Source organism: Rissa tridactyla, chromosome 9, assembly GCF_028500815.1.
Source record: "Rissa tridactyla isolate bRisTri1 chromosome 9, bRisTri1.patW.cur.20221130, whole genome shotgun sequence".
Taxonomy (NCBI): domain Eukaryota; kingdom Metazoa; phylum Chordata; class Aves; order Charadriiformes; family Laridae; genus Rissa; species Rissa tridactyla.
In genome coordinates, this window is record NC_071474.1 from 10172601 (window position 1) to 10199343 (window position 26743).

The window sequence follows — 26743 nt, forward strand, 5'->3', positions numbered from 1 at the left end:
TGTACTGGGATCCACCTCTAAGAAACAGAACAACATTCTTAAAAATCTTGTTGTCTGCTAAGAAATGAAGGGGAAGGCTGCAGGCACATTCCAGGGCTCCCGGGGACGTGACCTCCAGCCTTTAGCAGTGTGCCGTTACGTTAAAACATTAACTATTTCAAACACTTTTGGCAAGATGCAATTAAGTTTTGGGTTCCTTGTCCCTTTTAGTTATTAGAGCTTTCTTGTGTGTTTGCAGCCCAACTCATCATGGAGTCCCAGCCTCCTTACGTTGCGTTTAATTGCTTTACTGATCAATTCTCAGGGCACAAATTGAACCTTCAGGCTCAGCCCGAATGAAGGGGAGCTGTGTAGGGGCACTGCCTTAGAAGCAAATTTAAGCTTCAGAGAGTCTGGATTCTCCCGTAGCGGTACCTCCTTGTCCGCAGGATGAAGCTACTGTGGCCTTCGAGCAGGGGCAGCTTAACCCTGGTACACCAGGCTAATTAATGGCTTTAATCAGCAGGCGGAGTCCAGCGAGGTCACCTAGAAAGCGAAACTGAGCCTTTCATTGAAACCCAACCTTTATCTGTTGGAAACCTGGGGGCTGTGCTGGGCCCTGGGGCTGGACCCAACGTGCAAAGGGCCCAGTGGGAGCATAGAAGTTTCCTTTCTTAGTCATGCATGAAAAAGGCTTTTGTAGTCTTTAATAGGAATCATTATTTTTCCTATTTTTCAGAAAATGCATATGGAAAAGCGCATACTTTTTTGGTGATTGGCATTTTTTTTTTTAGGAATCTGGGTACCCTGGAGTGTGCGTACATATAACAAAGATAGTTTTCCAGAGCATTACAGAAAGCATTAATTTGAACAAAATATTACAAATAATCGTTATTACATTGTAGTACCTAAAAATTGCAAATCCATTGATTTGGCCTGTCGAAACATTCAGTAAGTTTGTCAAAGTAATGTAGCAATCTGCATTCTATCCAGGGCTACAGCAGAACATTGATAAATGGAAAGAAAGATATAGTTGAGGGTTGGTTTTTTTTGAAGAAACAAACCCACTGGGATTCTTTGCTGTTTATGTTTAAGAGCTTTTACTGTATTTACGATTATTTCAGAACGTAGCCTGAATCCCAACAGTTCTCTGTGGGATCCGGATTATGAAGGACTGTTGCACAGTCAGAAAACCCTTCCCGGGACCGTGGGCTCATACAAAGCCTCCAGCCTGCTCGGGAGCAGCTCCCTCCTGGGTCACCAGGGAAGGAGAAGTTTGCCAAGTCAGAATCTGGGCCAGAAACCCCAAGAAAAGCAGTTGTCCTGTGACATGCTCCTTAAACTTTCCAGATATATTTTGATGGACACCTTTGGACCTAGCTTGGCCTGGAATCTCTTTCGGTTTTACAACTGTGGTCGAGAAGTCAACCTGCCCAAAATTCACAACAGTCGTCTCAAGGTGGCCCAGCACAAGGCGAAGCCGTTCTTGCTCCACAGGGTGCTTCGGCTCCTCAGGAATATGGGAGTGTTGTCTGAAGCTCAGCAGTCCAAGGCCTTCTCTCTGCTCAAGAAGCAAATGCTTAAACCGAGGAAAACACCGTTAAAGCCCAAAGTGGAACAAAGTGGTAGGTATATAAGGAGGAGATGTGGGTTTGGTGTCTCAAATGCATTCTGGTGCTGGCTGAGTTGAAGGCGTGGGGCCGGGCTCCGTGCTGCAGGGCGAGGGGTGCCGGCAAGGGTGGACATCACAGGGTGCAGTGGGTACGCGGTGGTCCTGTGTGGTGGTCCCCATGGTCCAGGGCTCAGAGTGCTCAGCCCCCAGCGGGAGGTCTGTGATGAGGCAGGTGGGAAGCAGTCGGTGTCTGCGGGAGAGGAGACGCTGGACGAAGGCTGGTCTGGCGTGCGGGGGACAGTCACCGCAGATGGGCCATTGTAAGGAGACAGTCTGTGGGAGTCAATACAGGCAGTAAAAGCCATGTTGTGGTGAGGCAGTGCCCGGCTCGGTGTGGCCCCTGAGTGCAGCTCTAATGCCAGCGTTAGCTGTGTGTTCCTCACCGCTCCCCAGCACTTCCAGCTCCCACCAGAAGCTGGTGTGATCCATTCCCCTGCTCCGAGCTGGGGCTTGCCTGTGGGAAACACAGCTATGCTATATTGAAAACGTAAAATTAATTAAAAAAAAAAAAAAAAGGTTAAAAAAATAGTGGAGAATTACAGGATCTGTGGCTGGGAAGAGGAGCAAAAAAAAAAAAATTAAAAAATATCATATGCGTTAATTAGTATAACGTAGGAGCTAATGGCCTACGTCCGTCACTTCCAGGATGTGCAGGTTTGCCCAGACCTGGGGGGAGTGTGGCGGGCAGGGGACAGGCAGGGGACAGGCAGGACACAGGCAGGGAAGACAGCAGGCAGAGCAGAGAACAGGCAGGGGACAGGCAGGGCAGGGGACAGGCAGGGGACAAGCAAGGCAGGCAGCAGGCAGAGGAGGGGACAGGCAGGACAGGCAGGGGACGGGCAGGACGAGCAGGGCACAGGCAGGGCAGGCAGGGGGCAGGCAGCAGGCAGGGGGCAGGCAGCAGGCAGGGCACAGGCAGGGCGGGCAGCGCGGGCAGCGGCTGTGCAGGGGCGCCCCCCCCCGTCCGTCCGCGGCGCCGCAGGGTCCGGGCGCGCCCCGCGGCCGCTGCCCGTTCCCCCCCCCCCCGCGGTGTGGGGGCTCCGGGCGGTCGGAGGGTTTGGGACAGCCCGGTCCGAGGTGTCGCTGGCCCTGCTGCGGGAGCCCCGGGCCCCGCACGGCCGGAGTGAGCCCGCGGAGCCGCCCTGGGAAGGGGGTGCTGCTCGGGGGATGCCGACTCGGCTGCTCCTTCCTTTCCCCGAGGAGCCAGAAGGAAGCAGGAAACGGCGCAGGGAGGGAGCGTGCCCGGGAGAGTCACCCACGGAGGAGGAACCCTCCTTTCCGCGTTGGTGTGCGAGATCTGGGTCTCTGGGAAGAGGGGTCTGGGGGTCCATGCACCCCCCGCCCGCTCCCTTACAGCCGCTTTGCGTTGCGCCGTGGCCTTAAAGTGGATCCTCGCCAGCCATCGGTATTTGTTATTGACAAATGTCGTCGCGTTTGTAGGCAAAGTGTTACCGTCATTGCGACACGCCGAGACACGGTCGAGGTTGCCTCATACCTGGTAGCCCATTACGGAAAATGACCCAGTTTTGTTTGTTAGAAAGGTAAACTTCAGTTTATAACCAACAATAACACTCCAAGGAGGGTTTGGGTTGGTTATTTTTGCCAGGAAGGGTTGCACCAGCCGTATGTTTGAGGCGGTGAGCGTTAGTCATGGTTTCCCACTTGCAGGTGAGAGGATGTTTTGGGAATGCGCTTGTGCTGAGGATGCGTCCCGTAACCCAGTGCTGTGGTGTAAGCATCAAACCGGTGCTGCCGCAAAGAAAAACCGTCTCAAAAAATGAAATTTGGAGAAGAGTGAAAGGAAAAGAGCTTAGCTCCCGAGCACCAAATTCCAGATAACAATAGGCACTTCTGTGTGTTTCTTAAAATGAGATGGGAATCTTCAGAAAACCAGGATGATGTGTCCATTCGCATTTACTCTGAAATTTTCTTCCTCAGGCCACTGAGAACTTAATACAGGGGAAAACGGCACTGAAATCATTCACCTGAAAGTAGTTATTTCAGAAAAAGAATCAGACCAGTGTATTTATGTGGACCAGTGTATTTTTGAGGGTTACAGAGGAAAAATGGCTTTGAAGGATTTAAACAGTGCTCACACCTTAAAAATAATTGGGTTCTTGTTCGGGAAAAGTCCCGTGTAAACAGACGCGAGTTTGGCTTTACTGATCATTTCATAAGGCCTGCACAAAGTTTATCCCGAACCAAAGCCTGTGCCACATTTATTTCCACTATTACTGTGTTAGATTAATCATTGTTGCCTTTTATTTAGATTGCAAGTCCATGAAATCTTTTGCACAGAGTAAATATTTTAAAGAGGTACAAGATTTCTAGGGCCCCGACCAGTGTAAAATAAAGGTTCAAGGCCTCTTCTACCTCAAATTTTGCACTTCTAGAAGTGTTGAATTCAGAGAATTTAGTTAGTGTATTTTAAGACAAAATACTCCTATTTGTCTTGTCTTGCCTGAAACTTTTACTGGTAGATAAATCCGTCTCAAAAAAATTTGAGCCCAGCCTCCTGTACCTCTGATAACAGCTCAGCTTTCCCATGACCTGCATTCATGTGTGTCATATTCAGATAAGGAGGAGGCACAACGCTGACTAATGCCGCTTTTTTGGAAGGAAAATGAGAAAAGCTATTTGAGACAGGAATAGAAGTGCCAGCACTAAATGATAGATGAACAGCCGGTAGCAAAGGTGGCAGCTCTAACGTTTCCCTGTATTTATGGGGTATTGAAGTGAGAGGTGTGTTATCTGGATTTGTTTCTCTAGGCTGGATGCTTATCTTCAGATTCAGCAATACCCTGGGTCCCAGGACAGGCTGTAAGACAGGGGTTGGGTTTTGTTTAGCCCAAGCAAGTGCTGCTCCCGCTCCAGAGCTGTTGTCTGGAGTGTGGGGCACGGACGTGCCCCTTGCCCACCCCCCTGCTTCCAGTCTGTTCCCATATTTTGTCTGACAGCACTTGCTCCTGATTACCATAACTATAGCCTCTTTGTGCCCTCCGTCAGAAGAAATCCTGCACCAGAATAAATTTCAGAGGTGACAGATTGGAACGGTTTGACCAGATGATGGCACACAAATGTCTCTGAGATCGGCAGCACCTGTGGCTTTGCACCTCGTTGGCTTTGGCCTTGGGCAGGGGCAGCAGTTGGCACTGTTGCCTGCCCGCTTCTGGCTCGTCCTCTCTGGATGTCGGGCTCTGGAGTGGAGGTGAAGGATTATATGTAGACTCTGGGAGGGAGAAGGCAGTGGCCAGAGTGAGTAGTTACCTGTCTTTATGGGTCACCTGGAAGCTCAGTTATGCTATATTTTAGAACCCATAAAAAAATGTGATAGTTTGGTTCATGGAAAACAAACCAGTGTGTGATGGTCCTTCTGCAGGCAGTGCCATGTCCACTGAGACTGGAGTCTGGACAGGAACCTGCAAACCCAGGCCATGGGGCTGAAAGCACATGGGTTTCTTTGAGGCCGTGTCATGTGAGAGCACCTTCTAAGGCTTTTCCTCTCTTTCACCCCAGGCTCTGACTATGGGTTGGTTCAGCGGGTGATGAGAGGTGAAGTGGCAGGTACCTCTCTGCTCACCCAATGTCAGGGGAACTTTTGCAGTTGCTGGGTTACAGCGTTCTCCGTAGATCTGCCCGATGCAAGAAAGCACAGGGCAAAACACCGCTGCGGGAAGGTGCCGGAGCGTCCCTAGAAGGGCCAAGGCATGCCAAGCCCCAGTGACCACATCGAGGTCTGGGGGCTGGCGTGCCTCAGCCTTCTGCCTTTCTTGGGTGAGGCGGCTGGCCCCCAGCTGCACACTGCATGGGGCTTTTAAGCCCGACGAGGGGCGGGGGGGGGGCTCTGCTGGTCTCCACGGAGCCCCCAGGGCCCTCCCCGGGCTGGGACTTCCATGACCCCAGGGGAGAGTGGCGAGGAGCCCACAGCCCCCGGGGCTGGGAGCCGGGGAAGACCTTTGCGTGCGGGCAGCGGGGCTCTCCCCGGCCCGGAGCATCTGGGCGCCGGTCGCAGATATACGTCCAGGCTGGAGGGATCGTCCCCGGCTGGGAGGAGCCAGCAGCTCGGCTGCTGTAAACAGTGCGGGCACCGCCAGCGGTTGGAAGATGGATATAAATAGGGAGGCGGAGGGGAGGCAGCCGGAGCGGAGGAGCGGGAGTTGCCTGCGCCTGCCTGCCCCTGTCTCTGCCGCCTGCAGCCGGGGGTGCCCGGGCAGCCCGCGTCGGGAGCTCCCGAGAGGCGACGTGCAAAGTTTGCGGCTCGTCGCTGCCGGGGTTAGGTAAGGGGATCTTTGCAGCCGAAGTTTCAAACCCGCCGGTACTTCTCCGTCGATCTGCCGCTGGGCTTTTCTCCTCGCCGGCTCGTCTCTCTGTTCGTACTGCTGCTTGTGGTTGCCTCGCCGTGGCCGGGGATGTGTGGAATCGGGGAAAAGGGGGCGGGAGGGGATTTGTGTTTTCGGACTCGCTCGGTTGAGTGAAGGGAAAAAAAAAAAACAAAACCACCAAAACCCGTCAAAAGCAAAATGTGCCTTTGCGCCGTCTCCGTGCAAACCCGCGGGGAAGGAGCCGCCGCCGCACACGTGTTGCGGGCGGGGGCGGCCCCGCGGCTCCGCGGGTGCGGGCAGCAGGTACCGACGGCGACCGCGGGGAGCCCCGGGCAGCCGCGGCTCCTCCTGCCCTTCGCGCCGGACCCGGACCCGGTCCCGGTCCCGGCGCCGCCGCGGGACGCGTCGGGGAGCAGCGAGCGGTGGCAGCGCATCAGGTCGGTACCGCGCCCCTCCGCGCCCTCCCGCGCCCCTCCGCGCCCCGCTGCTGCTGCCGCCATCCGTCTCTTGCAGGGCCCTGCCCGGAGGCCGCCCCGTACCTCGCCCCGTGGCGACCCGGCTCCGACACCCGCCGAGCCGCTGTGGTGGGCCGGGGGGTGGCCCTGCGCCTGGAGAGCTCCGCCGCCTTCCACTCCCTCGTCATCCGCGACGGAGGTAAGCGGGGCCGCCCCCCCCCCCCCCCCCCCCTCCCCCCTCCCCCCCCCATCCCTTCCCGGGGCCGCCGGCTGCTCCCGGAGCCCGGACGCTGCGGGGGGCGGCCCGGCTGGGTGGCACCTCCCGCCCCCGGCGGTGCTCGCCCCCAGTCCTGCTCCTCTCCCTTCGCTCGCCAGGGAGGCTGGTGTTCGCCGACCGCCCCCACGGGCCGCCCATCACCCTGCGGGCCCGCTACATCCTCATCCACGACGGCGGGGAGCTGCACATCGGCTCGGAGCGCTGCCCCTACGGCTCGCGGGCCACCATCTCGCTGTACGGGCGAGCCGCCGAGGGGGCGGCAGTGGAGGGCTTCGGGCAGAAGTTCGTGGGCGTGGGTGGCGGCGGCGTGCTGGAGCTTCACGGCCGGCGGCCCCGCTCCTGGACCCTCCTGGACAAGACCCTCCACCCCGGCGGGCTCCGCCACGGCCCTTACTCCTCCGAGAAGCGGTGGGGCAGCCGCGGGCTCAACCTCCGCATCCTGGACGCCGGTACGGGGCGGGTTGTGGCGGCGGGGCGCTTCGACACCCACCTGCAGCCCGGCGAGTGCCGGCGGCTGCTAGCCTTCCTGGCCCTCCAGCCCGCCGGCAGGCTGGTGGCGGCCGCCGTGGGGGACTCTGCCGCCCGCAGCCTCACGCTGGAGACGCGGCTGCTGCTGCGGGACCGCCTGGGCAGCAGGTTCATCGCCCGCCTGGGCTACAGGTGAGGCGGGAGGCGGTGCGGGGCGGGGGCTGGGGGGGGCCGGGGGCGGTCCCGCCGCGCCACCATGGACAGCTCCGCCGCGCCGCCGCGCCCGCCCGGGGCTCGCCCCGACGGAGCGGAGAGAGCGGGGGCTCGGCCGGGCCCGGGGGGCAACCCCGGCCGGGGGAGGGTCGTTCCCTCCTGCCCGAGCTGTTTAGGGGATGGAGGGTTGGGGACGTCACTTGCTTTGCTCCTTCCCCGTCTCCTCCAGGCAGCCCTGGGCGCTGGTGGGGATCCTCGGAGGGGATCAGGGGTCCACAGCGGAAGAGAAGCGGGATTATCACGGGAATGGAACAACGGGGTTAGCCGTAGCCCGAAGAGATTTCCTTACCTACGACGGCACCCGTTTTACTGTTACCGCTTTCAGTGGATGGATAAAAGGTTTAGTCTTCCCCAACAATCGCTTGTCTTCTGTTGCTTTGCTCTGCTTTTTCTGGCCGCTGGGAATCTGAACAGTGCAATGACAATAATACCGTGGTCTTTTCTCATATGGACGGTGATCACACTAACGGCATTGCTCTCACAAAGTAACGTTTTAGCTGCCCACAAGGAGATGGCACTGACATATTTAACAGCTAGAGCACTTCTATCACACACAGTTATTTAGGTAAAAACTAACCCGATATGCTCTTTGGCTGGTTGCATCGTTTTGTCATGCACAACTGTAAAAATAATTGACTGCTTCATTTTTCAGGAGTGCCTCATAATGGATTTAAAGTGGAAGTGTCCAAAGGAATAATTCTTCATTTGGTGGATGAGGTTACAAGTTGGTTACCTGGTGACCGGATCGTCGTTGCCAGTACTGATTATTCTATGCATCAGGCTGAAGAGTTTAATCTCCTTCCTTGCCCTGAATGTAAAAGTAATCAAGTGAAAATCGACGGTATGAAGTAATTTTTTTAAGCCACTCATTTGTGGTAAATATTTATATTTTCTTGTCTCTATTGTTCTACATTTACTTGTCTTTTTAGCTAGTTTTTGTGCCATAAACACATGGATGCTTGTCATATGAGAGCTGAAAGCCCCAGTATTATATTGGGACTTTGAAGTTTGACCGAAGGCAGTAGTTCCTTGTCAAAGCTAGGGGAAGTGCTGATCTCCTCTGGGATCAAATACTGACAACTGGGCATGTCCCCAGACTTTGTGATTGCTTAAATGAAAGGCAAGTGCTTGCTTAGAACAATACCATGATGAAGATGCTGTGCTCGCCCTGAATGAAGAGGTTTCTGATTTTCACAGGCAGCCCACTTTATCTTCATATTGGAGAAGTCATAGATGGCGTCGATATGAGGGCAGAGGTTGGTCTTCTGACAAGAAATATACTTATTCAAGGAGAAATGGAAGACTCCTGTTATGGACAAAATCAATGTCAGTTTTTCTCCTTTGACACATTTGGAGGACATATTAAAGTGAGTGATTTTTAACGCATATGCCTCTAGGTGGTTTCAAATCGTTCCTTTCCTGGTGTGTAAACAAGCAATATAATGCACGAAACTACCATTGCTTGTGGGAAAAAAAGGTATACTTGTCTGTAAAGGAGGGAAACGTTTGTTGGCCTGTTTTGCAAGACTAGACTTGCGATGAGGCTATGCCGTTTTGGTCACCGCGTGTGCAAAACCGTACCCTTCCCTGGGTTAGAGGGGATTCTTTAGTGGCATCGCTGTCAGTAGGGTCAGTGTGAAGTGACACAGTTTGTGAGATGTTGCTGAAGAAATTGTGCTTCCTGCAGAGCAACCCTGCTCCCTTCATGGCTCAGAGAAGCGCTGGGTCTCACCCTGTTGTGCTTTGCCTCCTCTTGGTTGTCCCACATGTTCTTGGTGGACGTGCAAAGTCTTGCTGTTCCAGGGGCTCTGTGTAGAATAATTCCTCTACCAGTTGGTGGAAATCGGGGAGCTGTGCAGGTCTTGCCTGAAATCATTTGACAGAGGTAAAGTTGCCAGGAAACAGAGCCTGGTGGCAAATGTAGCTGACAGGAGGACCTTACCCATAGCCGTGTCACACACAGCTGTTGCAAAATGCCGCGCAGGGTGTTTGGCAGCTGTACGTGGCAGCCCCGTGCCCGTTGGTGTGCTCTGCAGGTGCTGCGCTGCCGTGACTCAGAGCAGGGAGCTGACGCTTCCTTCTGGGATCAGGCCCTGGCTCACTCTGCAAACGTATTGCCTAATGAGAGAAAGAAGAAGAAAAAAAAAAAAAAGCGTTTTTCTTTTTGCATGTGTTTATATTGTAATGCCTTATTTGGTTCTATGTTTGTCTCAACAGATCCTAAGGAATTTTCGCTCTGTTCACATGTCAGGAGTGGAATTAAAAAACATGGGGCAGCAGATCCTGGGCAGTTACCCTGTGCATTTTCACCTGGCTGAGGATGTGGATGAGAGAGGAGGCTACGAACGCCCGACCTACCTCGATAACCTGGCTATCCACCACTGCTTCTCTAGGTGTGTTGCCATACATGGAACTCATGGCCTTCTGGTAGGAGACATATTTTATTAGTACCAAGTTAATTTCTTTGCTTAGGCACTGCTAAACAGTAAGAGCCATTTGTGATGCAAAGAGAAAGCAGAATGTTGAAAGAAGGCATCTTTTCCCCAAGAAATGTCCTGACTTGTCAACTTCATTTGACTGGTGTTCAGGTTAGGACCATTGCTCTGGTAATGCAGCTCTTTGAAAGGAGTTTCAGCTTCTTAGTATTGCCTAATTAATATTAGTAGTGGTGTGATCAGATACAGTGGTAGCTTTGCCATGGTTATTCTGGACAGTTTGTGATAATAGGAACTTTCTTTTAAAAGGAAAACAATGGACCTTTACTGGACCTGACTGAAACAATGGACCTTTAATTTGCAGAGGAGATAAAAAAGACAGGGGTTGTTCAAGTCAGGGCAATGTGAAATATATCCCAAAATATTCACATGACAAAGGGAGTGAAATATGAGAGGGACAGACCCAAATGTCTGCTTCGGTGCCAGAAAAGCCCTCAGGAACTTGGCTTTGACCTAGATCCTCACAAGGGCGTTGTGGAGAGGAACGTAAAAAAAAACCAAAAAAAACCCCAAACCACAAAAAAGCCATACGTGTCCCAGCTGGAAAAAGACAGATTCCTGCTCCAGTCCTGACACGTCCAATTGCTGTGTGCTCTGCAGGACCCTGAACGGTGTTTTGGTGTCCGTGGGCATTTCCTCATCCACCCGATGTGCGCTCAGGCAGAGACACTCCCTGAACTACCCGTCACCTCCCGCCTTTGCCCTGACAACTTTTTATCAACCCTGGGCATAAAGCTGTGTAAGACACAACCTAGCTGCGCTCCGCTGGGCCTCTTGTGTGAAGGGCTTCCCCCAAAAGGATGCGTTCACAAAAACGTGATGTTGGGCTTGCACAACTGGGAGTACTTTTCATGTACCCTAAGCTGGATTTGTATTGTCCAGATGACTTAAAATTTCTCACTGCCTTCTCATATACATGATTTGCTCTGGCTGTAGAGCCTGCTTTTGTGTACAGAGCCATTAGGTGGTAGGAGACTTGCCCGGTATGTGCAGATATGGTTTAACTTGCTTTTTCTTCTTGTTGGTATTAAACCTCTGGAATTGAAGGAACCTGCCCGGGGTGAAAAATTAAGCCTTATGTTAATATTGGTCCTGAGAAGAATGGTGTATGCTCTTGCTCTTTCTCAGAAGTGAGGTTGTCAAGGGTTTATCTGGATGCGTGGGATGCACTAGTTGTGAAATCAAGAATCCAAGGGTGGGATCCACCTCCCCCCCGGCATCTGGCTGCTGAGGGCTTTGAGTCCATGAATCGGTGAACAGATTTTATAGCAAAGGTTAAATATGTGATTCTGCAGAAGCATTGTGTGGTTTCGATACAGTCATTAAGATAAAGAATGATTAAAATGTAATAAAAAGCCCTGCATTAAGAATAAATAAAAATAATTTACAGTTCCAGAGAAGAGCGTGTGTGTCAGCGCAAGGCAGTTAAATAACGTGGATGGCTCCCTCTTTTAGCATCGGGTTATGAAACTTCATCCCTTGAGGCAGAATAAATCAGATGGGTGGTTTTTCCCTCTCCTGTTTCGAGGGTTTAGAGGATGTAATTGTAGAAGTACGTTGCAGGAGTGCGGTGGTTTGTGCCTTGCTGTGTCCGGGCCATGTGGCGCTGTCTGCAAGGCCCTTCTTCCGTCTGCTCTTCCCGTGTGCCAGCCTTGTGCTGCTTTGCGAGCCGGTGGCACGCACAGCTTGGGCGACCCGCCGTGGCTGGGAAGCAGGCTGCGACATGCCGCTGCTGCCCTGGCACACACAGACCACTGTAGCTTCGTGTCTAACGTTGCAGCGCATAAAGGTCACTTATATTGTGTTGCTGAGCTATATATAATTCGGTGTTTGGAGGCACCTTCATCAGCAGGTGTCGGGCCCAGCGGCGGGGCTGTCGCCTGCGCGGTGGGCAGTGTTTCATGCTGACACGTACAGTAACACGCCGCTGTTGCCGTGCCGCAGGTGGGCTCTCCTTCCCAAGCTTTTAGTTTCTATCTGTGACATGCCAGAACTGCTCAGTGATTGGGGTTGTGATCTAATGGCACGGACCCTTATCCGTCAGTGCAAATGTAAGCGACCCATATATTATGTTATTTTTGGCTAGGAGAGGGCAATCAATATAGTTTCGTGTACTTAAGTTTTCTGGGCTGCCACGTGTTTCTGAAGCTGTGACAAATCACATGAATTAAAGCTAAAATCTGGTTTTGGATAGAAGGCTGGTTTTTAACACAGCTGTCTGAAGCACAGATTAGCCGAACTTCAGCTAAATTCAGAAGACTGAAACTCTACAATTGAAATGCCGTTTAAAACAGCAGGCGGTTTGCTGTTGCAGTTTCTTTCCAAAAATAGTCTCCCATGGCCTCCTTAGCGCAGCTTCTGCCCGTCATTTGGAAGGATAGAAGTAGCCAGGCTTACTGTTCTTAGCAGGCTGGCAAGGACACTTGCATTTTTATCTAAATCCATTTCCTATCTGTATTTCCAAGACTCAGCTGGTAGGGATGTGTTCCGTGTCGCTGCACGTGGGTTCTCTGTTACCCTCCTTATAGCTCACCCGAGCTACTGCACCTGCCTGCAGGGTCTGGGTGGCTTTCCAAAGCTGTATCGGGTAGGAGTTGGGTACCTGCTTGTGTTGTGCTTTATTTTTAACTCTTTCTTGAACGCCTCATTAGGGCAGAAACAAGAGCAGCAGGTGAGAAGTCTGAGGGGTGACTGCCAGGGAAACAATGAAATCCAGTAGGGATCTACCTATGGGGACTATACTGCTCGTGACTCCAGATGTTATGCACGGTTCCAGCCCATTAAGGGGAAAGCACAGGATATGAATCTGAAATGAATTTGGTTCAAGTGTCCCTCTGTATACGGAAATAACCAAGTAGGTTAATATCAGTTAATCTTGCAGTCTTACACGGACATACCCCTGACGTCAACAGGAATTTCGTATGCCTGAAGAGTGAATAAATACGCTGACAGGGATCACTGGACTACAAAGTTAGGTTTCCATAAGATTTAGTAACAAATAGCTGGTATTTTAACTAACCTGATTTAGTATTTACATTTAAAAGAAGGATTTCTGAATTTGTCTTCGTAAGACTGTACATCAAAGGAGGCTTGTGCTAAGTCCTCTTGGTCAAATTAGGGTTTAACGCAATATCCCCGTGCATGTCAGTTAATCTTAAATAGGCTGAAAGTGTGAAATACCATCTCTGCCCAAGCTGATCATTACAGGAGTGATGTGGCCCTGCACCTTCTGAGTGGAGGAGCAAGAACAGAAACCTCGTTAACATAAATTACTTCACATGATGCATTTTAAAGAATTTCTGATTTTATTTGGGAAGTGTTGCGGTCATGAAAATTTCTGGATTAACCAGGCTAACTCTTTATCATGCGAGACGCGCTTATCTTTACGCAGATATTTACTCCTCGACACTGAATCGAATGTTCTCTCCTAGAGCTGAGGGCAGTCTTAAATCCAGTATTTTGCAATTTTCCTTTAATTATGCATGCGACCTTCCTCGGAGTAATTTTAACATCAGTTTTGCTGTCTAAGAAGATCAGCCCCCAGTTATGCAAACCGCACGTAGTTTGAGTTACTCCAGGACGGGCGCCTACGGAGGCACTGCTCGCCGAGCAGAGGGGTGGCAAAACCACTCCATCAGCATTTCGGCAACTTATTGATAAGCAAAGCACGTCACTTATAGTCCCTACTGCTGTCAGCATTGCCATCTATGGCCTCTATACTTTTTTCCAGGTAAAAGACACCATTGGCTATGACACTCTGGGGCACTGCTTCTTCCTCGAAGACGGGACGGAGCAACGCAATACGTTTTATCACAACTTGGGCCTCCTCACGAGGTCAGGAACGATCTTGCCTTCGGATCGCAATGAGGCCATGTGCCTTGCCATCCGCAGCCACGTCTATGGGAACTACGTTCCTGTGCCGAGCACCGACTGCATGTAAGTGCTCTGGGAGCTGGAGTCAGGCTTCGAACTTACGTTGCTCTTTATAGCCGGGTCCCAAAGAATGCTGTGGTGAAACTTTTGAAAAGTGCCATTTGATATTAAATGAAAAATTGTGGCTTTTTCTACCATTTCTCATTTTAAGATAATTTAGCTACTTGACCATGTTTTGCATGTGAAGATATGTGTTAACACCTGCATGAATCCTAAGTAAGGAATATTTGCTGCTGGTTATTCCTGCTACTGTTTCCTGAGAATTGCAAATATGTTAGAGCACTTTGCTCGTTTCTGAACCCCTTTCAATTTTTATTTCTTTTTACGTTGAAAGCTCCATGAGATCTGGCCGATAAATGCAAGCTGCTTCAGCCCTGGTGTAGGCTGGCAAAAATATCACTACAAAGTGAGTTTTTGCCGTATTTCCCCAAGGTTGAATTGGGGCCGGAGCATCTAGAGTAAATTGGTCAATAGTATGTGAGTGGATGAATATCTAGAACACATCAGGAGATTTAGCGAGAATGTAGAGATTAGCGTAAACTACGGTGAGCATCATTTAACAATAAACAATATCCTGCTATAGCTGACCCAAGTTAGCCTCTATTTTGGAGACTGATTAGCTGTGACATGGGCACCTGGGGGGACGCAGGCACTTGACTGGCTACGATTTGCAAGCAAGAGCATAGTTTAGGCAAGGAAATTTCTATTTTCATGTTTTCTGGAAAAGGATCCAGTGGCCAAACCCTATATATTTAAATTTGTGTAAATAAACCTACAGATTAATTACAGTTATCGTTGAAATGCTAAGGTTGCCTATATGGTTAATACAGATTTATTTTGTGCCGATTTAGCAGTTCTGTTAATCCAAAGGAGTGTGGGTGCTTGACAATGTAATTGTTAAGGTGGCTAAAAAATTATTGAGATTTTCTGCTTAGAATGATCAAATTAATTGGTAGGGTAATGAGAAAAGATTTACAGTGTTTTTACGTGTGGTCTTTATTACTGCAAAAGATGTTATCAAATGAAGTAAGACAACAGATGATATTTTCATAGCTATATCTGGCTTCTGTTTGTGCCACTACTGATCTTCCCTCTAAAGCAGAAACTCCTTATTTGAACAGACGTCAAAATAATATCTCCTTAATCTCCTGCTTAATGAGCCATTTGTGGCTTGCAAGGCCAGTTGTTTTGTTTTCCACGTTGAAGCTTCAAAAATCCATAGAGATTCCCATACCTCCTGCCACTGCCCCTGAAGTTCCAAAAAACAAACCAGAAGTTCACTTTTCAGGTATTTTTCCAAAGCTGCCTAACTTTTTTTAAAAAAAAAAGTGACATCGGGTTTCCTTAAGCTGCCTTTAACAGAGCATGGATTTTGTGTTAACGGTCTCATATAATTTACAATAGGTTCAGCATGTGGCTCCATAAATGAGCACGTCTGACATCACTAGATGGTTTCTTTTCCTTAAAGAGTATCATTAAAAGGTTGTGTGGAGTTTTAAAGTCAATAGGAGAGTTGTGGCTCAAGTCCAGCGCAGTGCTATGAAAATGTATCCCTTCCTGTTTGGTAACTGCTTAGGATCATTTTGATTTTGATTTTTTTCAGGGCTGTCAGCACATTCTGGATTGCAAATCCGAACAACAACTTAATAGAGAATGCAGCAGCTGGTGCTCAGGTAAAACCATTTCACAGCAAGAGCTGTGCTTTGCATCCAGTTCCCATATGTTCGACTATTATTGATGTCACCAGTGTGAGGGCAATGAATTTTTCGTAAGCCATCGTAACATTTAGATATGTATTTTGGCAACCTTTGTCTCTGTTAAGAACAAGTTTTTGCCTACAGTTCTCACACTGGTATTGCCGAGACTGATTTCTCTTGCAACTGTGGCTGGAAATGGTGTGTGGTGCCTCTTAGCCAACGTTGATTTTTATTAGTAGTTAATAGTTAAATGCACAATAAAGTTTTATATTTGTATATATAAATACATACTCTCTCCTTGTTATTATCTCTGATGTTTACCCAAGTCATGTTTGTGTCTAATGTGCCTGTATAGAGAAGGCCGTGTTTTCTAATAAACCACCTGAATTTCACCCACAATATATGCATTTCTAAAAGCAGTGTGTGCGTGCCTTGGGGCCCATTGTGCATGCCAAAGGATAAGTCGGGAGGTGTAAGAGTTTGGGCTGGTGTGTGTCCCCTGGGACCTGCATGTGTTTGGCAGGCTCAGGTTAGGAATCTGGCCAGCACAGTGGGAAACCCTAAGTCCCCGAGATAAATTGTGCTATTAATTGTAAGTATCCTGTTTCTTGGACCTCCCTTTCTCCTTTAGGATGTCGGGATATGGTACATCTTCCACCGGGTTCCAACTGGACAGTCCGAGGGGCAATATCCAGAGGGACAGGCTGAACATACCCCCTTGGGAGTATTTTACAACAACAGAGTCCACTCCAATTTCAAGGCACGTTGGATGATTTTTATATGTTACTACCAATATAATAGCATGGCGTGGGGCTGGCTGTGTGTGGTGCTCTGAAATCGTGGGTATCTCACGCTTTGATAACGGTCTTTTGACACTGTATCAAGAGAAAATCAAAATTTGGGGATGATTATCTTTCTAATGGTTAAAGAGGGAGCTGAGCAGAATGGGGGCTCCCATTTCAGCACGTGTTAGAGGGGATGTGCCCAGGCCATAGATACACCTACTACTAAGTGAGATTTAAGGAATGACAAGCAGGACACTGAGCACTGCTGTTGGCCGCAGTGGCGCAAGGATATGGGGGGATGAGTTGTTTGTGCCAGGGCCGGCTCATCACCTTTGAAAACTGAGGGTAATTCCAAGAAAAACACTTTCCTCCAAATATACTGTTGACATGAAAACATAACCTGTAAGCTATAAAAAGTATTTTTAACTTATTTCTCAGGATTCTAGATTGAAATCAGTGCTTGTTCTCTGTGCCTTGCATATTTTACATCTCAGTCCATGACAACTGCTGCTCTAGCCCAAAGTCTTTAACTTGGCTACAGCAGCTCATGTTCTCTTTTGACTGTCGGGGGACTCGTCACTCTTTATTTAAAGCCTTACTCCTTAACAGCGCTCTTTTTCCAAAAAGTTATCAAGAGCTTGGCAGAGTCCCTTATTGCTTTCCGCGAGGGAGAGAGGGAGAGCGGGAGTTCGGTGCCTTGCTCTGGGTCAGGAGGCAGCCCAAGGTGCTGATGCATAACACATGGCAGGGCAGGCTCTGTCCTGGCTTCAGCCTCTGCTAATGTCACGCTGAGCCTAGGGATGCCGAAAGGGAAGAGAAAGCCCAGGCTGCAGGCGCTCGCTGTGCCTGCACGCACTGGCTGCCCGCGTCCATTGATAAAAGTCTGGGATCTCTGGTCTCTGTTAAAATAATTGGAGTCGGGTGCATTTTCAGGCTGGTTTGTTTATTGGAAAAGGAGTAAAGACAACGAGAGCCAGCGCTGAAGATCCCAGAGAGTATCTCACTGTCGATAATGCCAGGTAAGCGCACGCTGTATGGCTAAGTATTTTGGATAGTTGCGTTGCTTCTTGGCTTCTGCATTGTATTTAGCAGATCATTAATGTCTCATTATGGCTGGAGCATCTGAAAAAAAAAAACACCCACAAGCTATCTCTGATGTGCAGAGGGAAATACTGCATAGCTGTGCACTGAATTGTTTGTGTTATTGCTGATCAAACGCGATACACGTGCACTTGGGGTTATGAGGACTAAGCAGTGAAGCACGTGAAAGGGGATCCAGATCCATTAGCGGGTTTGTAAACTCCAGCATTTCTTATTAATTACTTAGAGGACTGTACATCTGAAAAATGATGTAAGAGCCTGCTGAGACTGCTCTTGGATTAATGAGGAAAATAAAGTAGCCTCAAAGCTTTCTGTCAGCTGCTTTAAAATATCTGAGCTTCCTTTCGCGGAGTGGAAGCAGATAAATCAAGGCCATTTTCCCACTCACTGCAGCCTGATGGGTTTATGTGAGAAGGATGTGTCAGAAATCAGCTCCTGGTGAAACCTTGAGTTTTTTCGTCCTCCATCATATCCTATCAATGCCACATATAATGCTCCCATATGGCTGGAAGGAAAGGGGGACTTTGCGTCCCTTTGTGAGACTTCCCTGCCAAGGTCACCCCCTTGGCACTGAAGGGGCACCTCCCTTAGTACATCGGCTGGAAGAAGTAGGAGGTGAGGGTAGACTCAGAAAAAGCAATTGTTTTCCAAACACGGCACAAATATCCCATTAACAGCCAGTGTGGCAAGAAATAGCCACACCACTAGTAACTGAATAGTAATTGAGAAGCACCCGGTTCCCAGGGCAAATCCTTTTTTCATATGACAGCTTCTCTTTCAGCAGAGACAGAGGCATATGGAGGTCTGGTCTGTACATGCGGGGAAAGCAGCTCCAATTACTCCCTTATCTTTGCGGAATGAGATTCTTGAAAGCACCTAATTGATTTTCTAGCATCAATCCAGGGATTCTCAATGGGCCTTGTAAGGACAATTACAAAAGGACCCAAGGGACTGGGGAAAAATGTTTTCTGTGCCTCTAAATCACACTGAATCAAATTAAGGAGTAGCAGTAGGCCCACTGAAGTCTAGTGAGAAATCTCCTGTTGATTTCACTGGGGCCAGAATTTCACTGTTATGAATGGTTATTGTTTTCTGCTTTGTACCAAAGCACAGAGATGAAATCAAGCTAATAGCCTGACTCTCATCCAGGGCGTATCACCTCTTTAGGCCCATCATGATGATATTTAGAAGCCAAACGAGGTCTGTGAGGCACAACCTCCCCTGTCTGAGGTCGGTTCCTATGTCTCTTGTGCCCCATTAACTAAGCTCCTTGCTTCAGGTTTCGCCCACATCAAGATGCTGATCCTGAAAAGCCGCGAGTTCCTGCCGTGATTGATGGTCTTATTGCTTTTAAAAATAATGACCATGGGGCCTGGGCCAGGGGCGGCGACATTATTTTCCGCAACTCGGGGTAGGTTACTGTAATTACGTGTTATATCACTCCCCTCGCTGCAGACATAAATAGGTCTGTAGGCCAAATTCACTGCAGACATTCCTCCTCATTTACACCGTTGTGTTTCTTCTGTCCCAGGTTTTCAGACAATGGAATTGGACTCACTCTGGCAAGGTAATTTCTTAAAATCGACCTCCTTCCAGTTTTTTTCCCCCAATGTGAGAGGCTCAAGAATGGAAGCCGAGACACTCCCCTGGTAATTCCTGTAAGACATGAGAAAACCTCACGTTTCCCTCCCAGACCACATCAAGTCTTGCCTGCACAGCCGTTAATACAAGGGGCAATTTAGCCTTTCATTCTCTTTGCCTCAGCGTGTCTGGGGAATACATCATAATTGCTGAATATTTCCTTTTGGACGGTAGGTGCTGAACCAGTAGACTAAACATCTGGTTCTGCATTCGGGGAGACTTTTCTTCTGCTCTAGCCCAGTGGACCAGCATTGCCCATAGCTCACGTGCTGCTGGCGCAGGGCGGCTGGGATGGTCCCACGTGGTGGCACAGCAGGTCTCCTGCCTCTTCTGCTGGTGTCTGCCATGCTCCTGCTGCTCTCGTCTCGACCCCTCTTGCAAAAGACCTGCAAAAATAAGCCATAGCCGAAGCCCACTGCAGGCAATGAGAATCAGTGATATTTGGTTCTTGCTTCAGGGATGTAGCCAAAAATTTATAAAGGAACTCAGTATACAGCGTTTATTTTTATATACATACATATATATATATGGTTGAGCTTACCCTGACTGAGTTACCTGTATTAGTGACGCCCGAGCACTAAGCTACCCCAGCACTAACTTGCTGGTTTCCAAAGAGATTTTAAGAGCAGGCTGTTATACCACCGCGTGCACTTTTTTTCCAAATTAAGAAAGAAATTCTAATGTGTCTGTGGTGTAATTAAAAAGTGTTAATTAATCGGTTGCGCTGTGCTGCACAGTTACCTGGTGTTTCTTTGCTTGTAGCGATGGAACTTTCCCGACAGACGAAGGCTCCAGCCTGGAGGTTACACGCTCCGTTTTTGTTGGAGAAAGCAGCAACTTTGGCTCCCAGGGAGGCCAAAACAGCTACTGGGGAAAAGGGGCAAATGGAGAATACAGAACACTGCCCAGAAACAAGTGAGTTATTCTTCTGCCATTTCTTCTTGGTGTTAGCATAAGTTAGAAGAAAAGCCTCAGGAATGAACGTGACTACCAACAAGTAATTTATAACAGGTGTTTAAATTATTGTACAGGCCAGAAACAATAAGCATCCGAATAAACTCACTCTTCAAGCCAACAGCTTGAGAGCATTCTTGACTGGATGTGTTTGATTTAATTTTCTGCTTAATTTATTAGTTGCTGGAGAACGGATTAGAGAATCTGAAAGATACCAAGTGGCTTTTGTTGTAGCGCTTTGGTGGCGCAGCTCCCATCCGCCATGCCACCGTCCCTCCTGCCAGCATAGCTGGGCAAACATGGCCAGTTTGACAAAGGAGAAACCATTTTTCATTATTGCATCTTATTTCTCTTTCAATACCTGTATGTTATTGTCTATTTTGATAGCAAATATTTGATTGCTCCTGCCGAGCAACCGCAGTGCCTACCCACATCCCCATAGCAAGGTGTGGCTTCCCCAAGCCTAAATTCTACCCTAACGTATGTTTTTGGTGATGCTAACCATCATTAACCCCTCTACGAGGAATATAAAATTAAGGAATAAGCAGTACTCAGCAGACATGCCCTGCACACAGCCCCGACTATACATGTCTCACCCATAAGTGACACAGGAATGGGATCTGTGTAGGGCAGTAAGATTAATCAGAGCTATCCTCAGTTATTATCAGTGTTGTTATTTTAATTGCAATTGCAGAAAAAGCTCCTTTGCAGTTCAAACAAGGTCTAATCATCTGCGATATTCTTAAGCAATGTGCTCTTGGAAAGAAGTATGCCAAAATGTCTCATATCCGTCCTTTCATTACACCTTAGTGCAAAATGGGATGTGGGGTTGTACCAGATCAAACTACTGCGATAACAGCTCTGGAAATTGAAGAAGAATTATTTGGTCAAGAAACACTGTTTGTGCCTGGTGTTTCCAATAGGCAAAGTGTTTCTGGATCTCTGGAGCCAACCAGCAATAAAAAACATCAGGGCTCGGGGGGAATCTGCATCTCAGTGACCCCCAGGCTGGAGAGAACCCGTGTGCCCATGTGATGTCCACTTTGTGGCTTCCATGCCTGAGCAACCCTTTCTGGATTCAGTAAGCATTGACCTACCCTTCCATGCTACTACTAGCCAGCTTCATTACCATCTACGAAGCCGCTGCAGGCCACCTTCTAATTAAACGCTACGAGGGACAAGCAAAACTTGGCACCTTCTCAAAACAAACCATGGAAGGCACAGGTCCTTACCTGTGACTCCAGTGGCGTCTCCTTCAACTCTGACATGTCTTGACAACATGTCCATGGACTGATGCTGCAGGAATTGCTTTCCTGTATGAAATGCTGTGGACTAGATCTTAGGGATCTCCCGTGACATGGCTTGTAGGGAGAGAAGAAACTGTGCTGCACCATTTGGTACCTGCTTCCAAGGAGACACTTGCCTCCAGGGAGTCTGACTGATGTTTTTTCAATCATGCTGATGTTTTTGTGAGAAACCCTTCCACCCTGGAAAAGGGAACCGGATGGCTGTGCTGCCACACAACCCTTTGGGTCTTCCTTGTGGTGATGAACCCTGGGTGGCTGGGGACAAGGGTTTTGAACTGCGTTAGCCCAGCTTACAAGCCTTAGGCAAGCTTACGAGTCCTTTCTTTTGGCTCTTGAACCTTATCCTGTAGAGGATGTTCGGCGGAGTTTCATCTTTCATTAACTGTGTGATGAGAGTCCAGATCCCAGTTTTGGGAAAGGAAAGGTGGTTTAACTACTTGTTAATATCTTTCTGATATCTTGTTAATATCTTTCAGAGCACTGGAACAGGCTGCCCAGGCAGGTGGTGGAGTCCCCTTCTCTGGAGATTTTCAAGACCCGCCTGGATGCAGCCCTGAGGGATGTGCTTTAGGCAATCCTGCTCTAGCAGGGGAGTTGGACTAGATGATCTCTAGAGGTCCCTTCCAACTCTGAAGATTCCGTGATTCCGTGATTCCGTGATTCCGTGATTCCGTGATTCTGCGACTTTAGGAGAAGACTCAGGGTTTGCCCAAACTTTTAATGCAGGACTGTATTTGTTCTTAAATCTCACAGGACATTCCCTATACGTGGATTCCAGATTTATGATGGGCCTGTCAGGATGGCAAAATGCACTTTCAAGAAGTTCACCCCGACTGTTGACAGATACTCAAGTGCCATTGGGTTCTTCATGAAAAACTCCTGGCAGATAAGCCCCCAGAATAACGTGTCACAGATCCTGATGGAGAAAAGTGTGAGTAAGAAAAGCAGGAATGCATGCTGTTAGATGTGCAAGTTTTTGAAGTTTTTAGAAGCGGTGAGAGATTTATCCTAGGGCAGGAATTTCCAGGTAGTGATGCATGTTACATTGGTGCATACTGCATACCATTGATTCGTTTGGCAACTTTTTTCTTTTTTTTTTTTTTTAACGAAGGCTATTTATAAGCCAGTGAAGTGTGAAGGTATCTTATGCCTGGGCAGACATACGTTAAAAAAAATCTGTGTTAGATGAAGATTTCTTGTAACCAGAAAATCCAGAACATGAGTCTCAGCTGGTGCAGCATTACCAGCTTCCACATGCTGAGGACCTGGTGACGACCTGGCCTCAGAGGTTGAGGAGACCACAAATGAGATGTCAGGAGGCAGTAAGCTGCAAAACAATTCTTACACAGAAATAAGCAAATGCATGGCCCAGTTTCTGGCGTCAGCATTGAAATTCCTGTTGAGCACAACAGGGACTTCCCTTGAGCAGTGACAGCAGAATGGGGCTCTCTATCTCTGCCTTGACAGGAGCTGTAGGATGCTGAGCAATTCCTGTCCCTGTCCTGGATTCCTGCAGGGATCGTGACCCCGCGTGCTTGGCTTGGGAAATGATAGATTCCACCTGGCACACTCCCAGGGATCACAACTACTCCTTAGCTTTTTTCAAACAAGGTTCATGCTTGTTAGGATGTTCATGAACTGTAGTAACTTCGGCTTGAGGTTTGGATTTTTTCTTGAGAAAAATTTCCATTGCTCTGGGCTTGACCAATATCACTCTCTCTGGCAAGCAGTTAGTTTGTCTGTCCCCTCTCTGGTACACTTTAGACCAACAACAGGAGGGTATTTCACGAAAGGATGACGTTGATTGCAGACACTTGACTGCTCCTCTAAGGAAAACACAGTGCATTTCAGTAAAGATATCTTCGTTACCTTAGATGCTTTAGGGAGCTTTGGAACACGAATAAAGGCTAATTTGCCATACCTGCTTTATGTCCTCCCTTGGGGAAACGGTTATAAGATGATCATGGGGAATATGAATGAGAAAATCAACCTGGAACCAGGGAGGGGATCTTAGAGAAAAATGTACGATGGAAAAAGTTCGATTGGTGGACTGGAAGAGAGTGGAAATTTTCCTCCAGTAACCGGTGTAGGACTCTGTCCAACAGAATGGTTTCAGACAGATGCTATCTGTGCACGTTAGCAGAGGGGATGATTACCTCCTGAATGGCTGAAAATGCAGCTCTTTAGTACAGTTGCACCGTTTGAGGCCAATGAGCCTGTTAAATATCCCAGCATTTTTCATCTGAGAGGCAGTTTAGTACTGCAATGCCTTTAAGATCTGAGGTTTTCAAGGTAAAAATGGTCAGAAGGCTTACTAAATACTTCTGCAAAGCAAATTAAAATAATACACTGTCAGCTTATTCCGAAAAAACTAATGACATTATCCCAATAACTAGTTCTTGCATGTACATTTCCAAGAAATACCCATTTCTGAAGTTGGTGTTTTGCCAACTTAAAAACCATTTATGTTCGTAACCACCTGCATCCCAGCACTTTTCACTTTGGTTCTATTTTGTCTGGATTGAACCCAGATGTGCTAAATCCGATTTCAGACTTGAAGGACCACGATTAGTTTATTGTTTTGTTGCTAATTGCTATATGGGACAATATGTCTTTGACTAGTTAAGATAGAGCCTGCAGACCGCTTTAATTAATTTTCCATCTCCAGGCTTCATTTTATTACTTTTTAAAGGGTAGCTAAGTACTAATTCCCTGAAGGACAATCATTTTACAGTTGTGTTTTAAGAAGAAATTAAACGTTACTGCAAGTTGTATAGTGATGACAAAACTATTAGTCATGCTGAAGGAATAGTTGTATAATTAATCAGACTAATCAGCAGATTGGTTAGACAACAAAATAATAAAGCCAGTCAGGTCTTGTTTAATTCCAGCATAAAAGTAACAGTCAAGTAGAACAGAAGACCTAAACATGATGCTGCACAAAACATATTCTAGTTGCCTTTCTGTTATCAAACCTAAATCTCACATATTAATATATCTGTGCATTTATCAATAGCAACATTATTGATATTGATATAGCTATTTTGTTTGTTTGTTTGTTTGTTTTTAAAAAGGGTGCTTTTTAAAAGTTATTTCGAAGCAGTGGAAGTGGTAGTTGGTCTTAACCCAGCCGAGGGCATGACGGATGGTTGTGGTCTCCTGTAGACCTGGTTACTGTCAGTCAGTGGGACTTGGAGAACCCAAAGGAGAGGGCCCCAGCCCAGAACAGAGCCATGCCCGAAAAGGACACTTGTGCGGCATTTCTTAAGAAGACCTCACATGTCTCTTTTAAGTCATAAAATAGCAACCCATTCATCCCTCTCCCTTTTTGATGCACAGCTCCTGTAGAGTGAGGTGAGGAGCAAGAGGTTGTACGTGCCCTTTTGGGCTCCCATGATCCAAGGCCACCTCCAGCAGGTGCAGAAGACTCACAAACTTTCCCAGTTCATATCCATTGCTAATAGACCCTCTGGTTATTTTTTTTGCTGCAGCCAGGAGCTTAGGGTGGATTCAAGCCTATTCTGCTCCTAGCTGTGCCAACACTATGGCATCTCTGAAATCCCTTGTGCCAATGAAATCCCAGCGGTCCGTGTCGGGTGGGTTTGTGGTCCTCAGAAGAGCTCAGAGGAGCCAGAACTGGCTCCTGGCTGCGGTCTAGAGACTCCCATGGGATTGCAGTCTTGCCTAGCTAAGAGATGGCGCTTCCTAATGTTGTCTTTACTATATTCAGCCTGTGTTGTCTTAGCGTGGGGTTTCTGCGTCAAAGCAGAAATTTGCAAACACTTCACGATGGGAAAAAGAAAAGCAGACACTGAGCTAAAGTGCAAGTCTGTTGTCCCCTGAAAAAGAGGGCAACAAAAAAACCCCAAACCCAAAGAGAGTCCTGACCAACGGCAACTTGCAGGATGAGGGCTTGCATCACTCCATCGGAGTAAAAGCCGTGCTAACGAGGGCAGAGTCCTGGGGTGGTAAAACAGAGGAAGATTTACACTGGTTGAAAGTGGTTTCCTTAAAATGATAACAGTGATATGGCGCTTTTTTGGCAGCTTGTGCCAATACTTGAATTTTAGAAAAGGTTGCAAGTTAATATGATGTTTTCTAGTGTATTATCAATTTTTAATATAGAAAGTGTTTTCCACTGCAGTCTTCAGGACTTGTCTGCAGCTGGGTTTGGTGTGCTGCCTTTGGACAGGTTGAGTTAGCACGTTCCTAAGAGATTACGTACTCACATAACCATCATCTGTCAAGTCCCCCTGTCAGGCTTCAGACAGGTAATTCAAGTAACCTTTCTACCATATCACTCCCAGGTAGTCCACACCTAATGAAAATTACGTGTCTGAATAGTAGTGTGGTAGCTAGACATGACCTGTCTCTGCACCCTCTTCTAGCTCCCTCCTAGCTCCGCATGGACGTACCTGACCAGCTGAGTCTTTTCTCTGTTCATGTGTATTCAATTAGAAGAAAATATATGTTGCCATAGCTGTAGCTGCGAACCCGGGGCACCCCTATCCCTCAGCGTACAAAAGTAAGGTAACCTTGAGACTTATAAAAGAAGCGACACTGCTCATTAACATTTCCATTTCATTGCTGACTTTCAGACTTTTTTCAGAGGAGGATGTTAGAGACCAGATTAGCGTTAGCACCAAACCTGTCTGCTGCTGGGTGGAAAGACTGAGAGTGACTAATGTAAGCTGCGCTGGCTGTGCCTTGGTTTGTTTTGAAGTACAGCTGACTTTGTTCTGCCTCCCCGGCGAAGTGCCCGTTCCCATATGCAACCCCAGAAGTGCTCTGTCGCAAAGTATTTACAACGGAGCTTTGAGCTGCAGCACAGTGTTTACATTTTTTTAATATCTCCTCTTTTATAAATTGAAAAGAAAGAAAGAAAGAAAAAACCCCCAGCTTTTGGGATCCTTCTACTTTGCCAAGTAGCCCTTTGGGCAAAAATTTCCTGCGGTGCAGCAAGAAAAGGTTTTAAAACGCTCAAAAATACACATTAAATTTCCATGTGTTTGAGCCTCCTTTAAATGAGACTGCTGCGGGTATTTGTTTATGGGACTCATACTTAGAAAAGAAGGTGGCAGAAAAATGGTTCTAGGCTGTAATTTAATTTTGAAGGAATAAAGACTTTTATTCTGCAAGTAGTTCTTGCTGCAGTGGTCATCCTTTTTAAGGCGATGGGACTTTCCATCTAACTCAGAATCACAATGACCCTCCTATTCTCCTAAACTGTTTATTATTGTTAAAATAAAGCCTTTAAAGCCCTTAGTAAACTTGCAGCCTAATCCTGCTGACCCTAATTCTTACTCATGTGCACAGTCCAATTAAAATTAGTTGGGCTAAATGAAACAAATTACAGTCCTTTGAGTCGGCGCGATCCAGCCGCT

General features: G+C 48.0%; 2 protein-coding genes across 3 annotated transcripts in view; both read left to right on the forward strand.

The window, feature by feature from the left end:
* The window catches only part of LOC128914925 (cell surface hyaluronidase-like), a 58244-nt gene that overhangs the window by 1416 nt on the left and 30085 nt on the right, over nucleotides 1-26743 (forward strand). Inside the window, exons 2-18 of the mRNA XM_054214642.1 lie at nucleotides 1330-1604; nucleotides 5168-5215; nucleotides 5848-5928; nucleotides 6124-6627; nucleotides 6804-7365; nucleotides 7616-7785; nucleotides 8099-8287; nucleotides 8644-8813; nucleotides 9664-9873; nucleotides 13672-13877; nucleotides 15478-15547; nucleotides 16203-16331; nucleotides 17290-17375; nucleotides 18737-18868; nucleotides 18989-19024; nucleotides 19861-20013; nucleotides 22113-22290. Of these exons, the coding sequence (XP_054070617.1) occupies nucleotides 1330-1604; nucleotides 5168-5215; nucleotides 5848-5928; nucleotides 6124-6627; nucleotides 6804-7365; nucleotides 7616-7785; nucleotides 8099-8287; nucleotides 8644-8813; nucleotides 9664-9873; nucleotides 13672-13877; nucleotides 15478-15547; nucleotides 16203-16331; nucleotides 17290-17375; nucleotides 18737-18868; nucleotides 18989-19024; nucleotides 19861-20013; nucleotides 22113-22290 (3199 nt within the window). The remainder of the gene's footprint in view (nucleotides 1-1329; nucleotides 1605-5167; nucleotides 5216-5847; nucleotides 5929-6123; nucleotides 6628-6803; nucleotides 7366-7615; nucleotides 7786-8098; nucleotides 8288-8643; nucleotides 8814-9663; nucleotides 9874-13671; nucleotides 13878-15477; nucleotides 15548-16202; nucleotides 16332-17289; nucleotides 17376-18736; nucleotides 18869-18988; nucleotides 19025-19860; nucleotides 20014-22112; nucleotides 22291-26743) is intronic.
* CEMIP (cell migration inducing hyaluronidase 1) overlaps nucleotides 5796-26743 on the forward strand; it is a 114516-nt gene continuing 93568 nt past the window's right edge. For both annotated transcript variants that reach the window (XM_054214722.1, XM_054214724.1), the window contains exon 1: nucleotides 5796-5928. The gene's annotated coding sequence lies outside the window, so the exon portion shown is untranslated. The remainder of the gene's footprint in view (nucleotides 5929-26743) is intronic.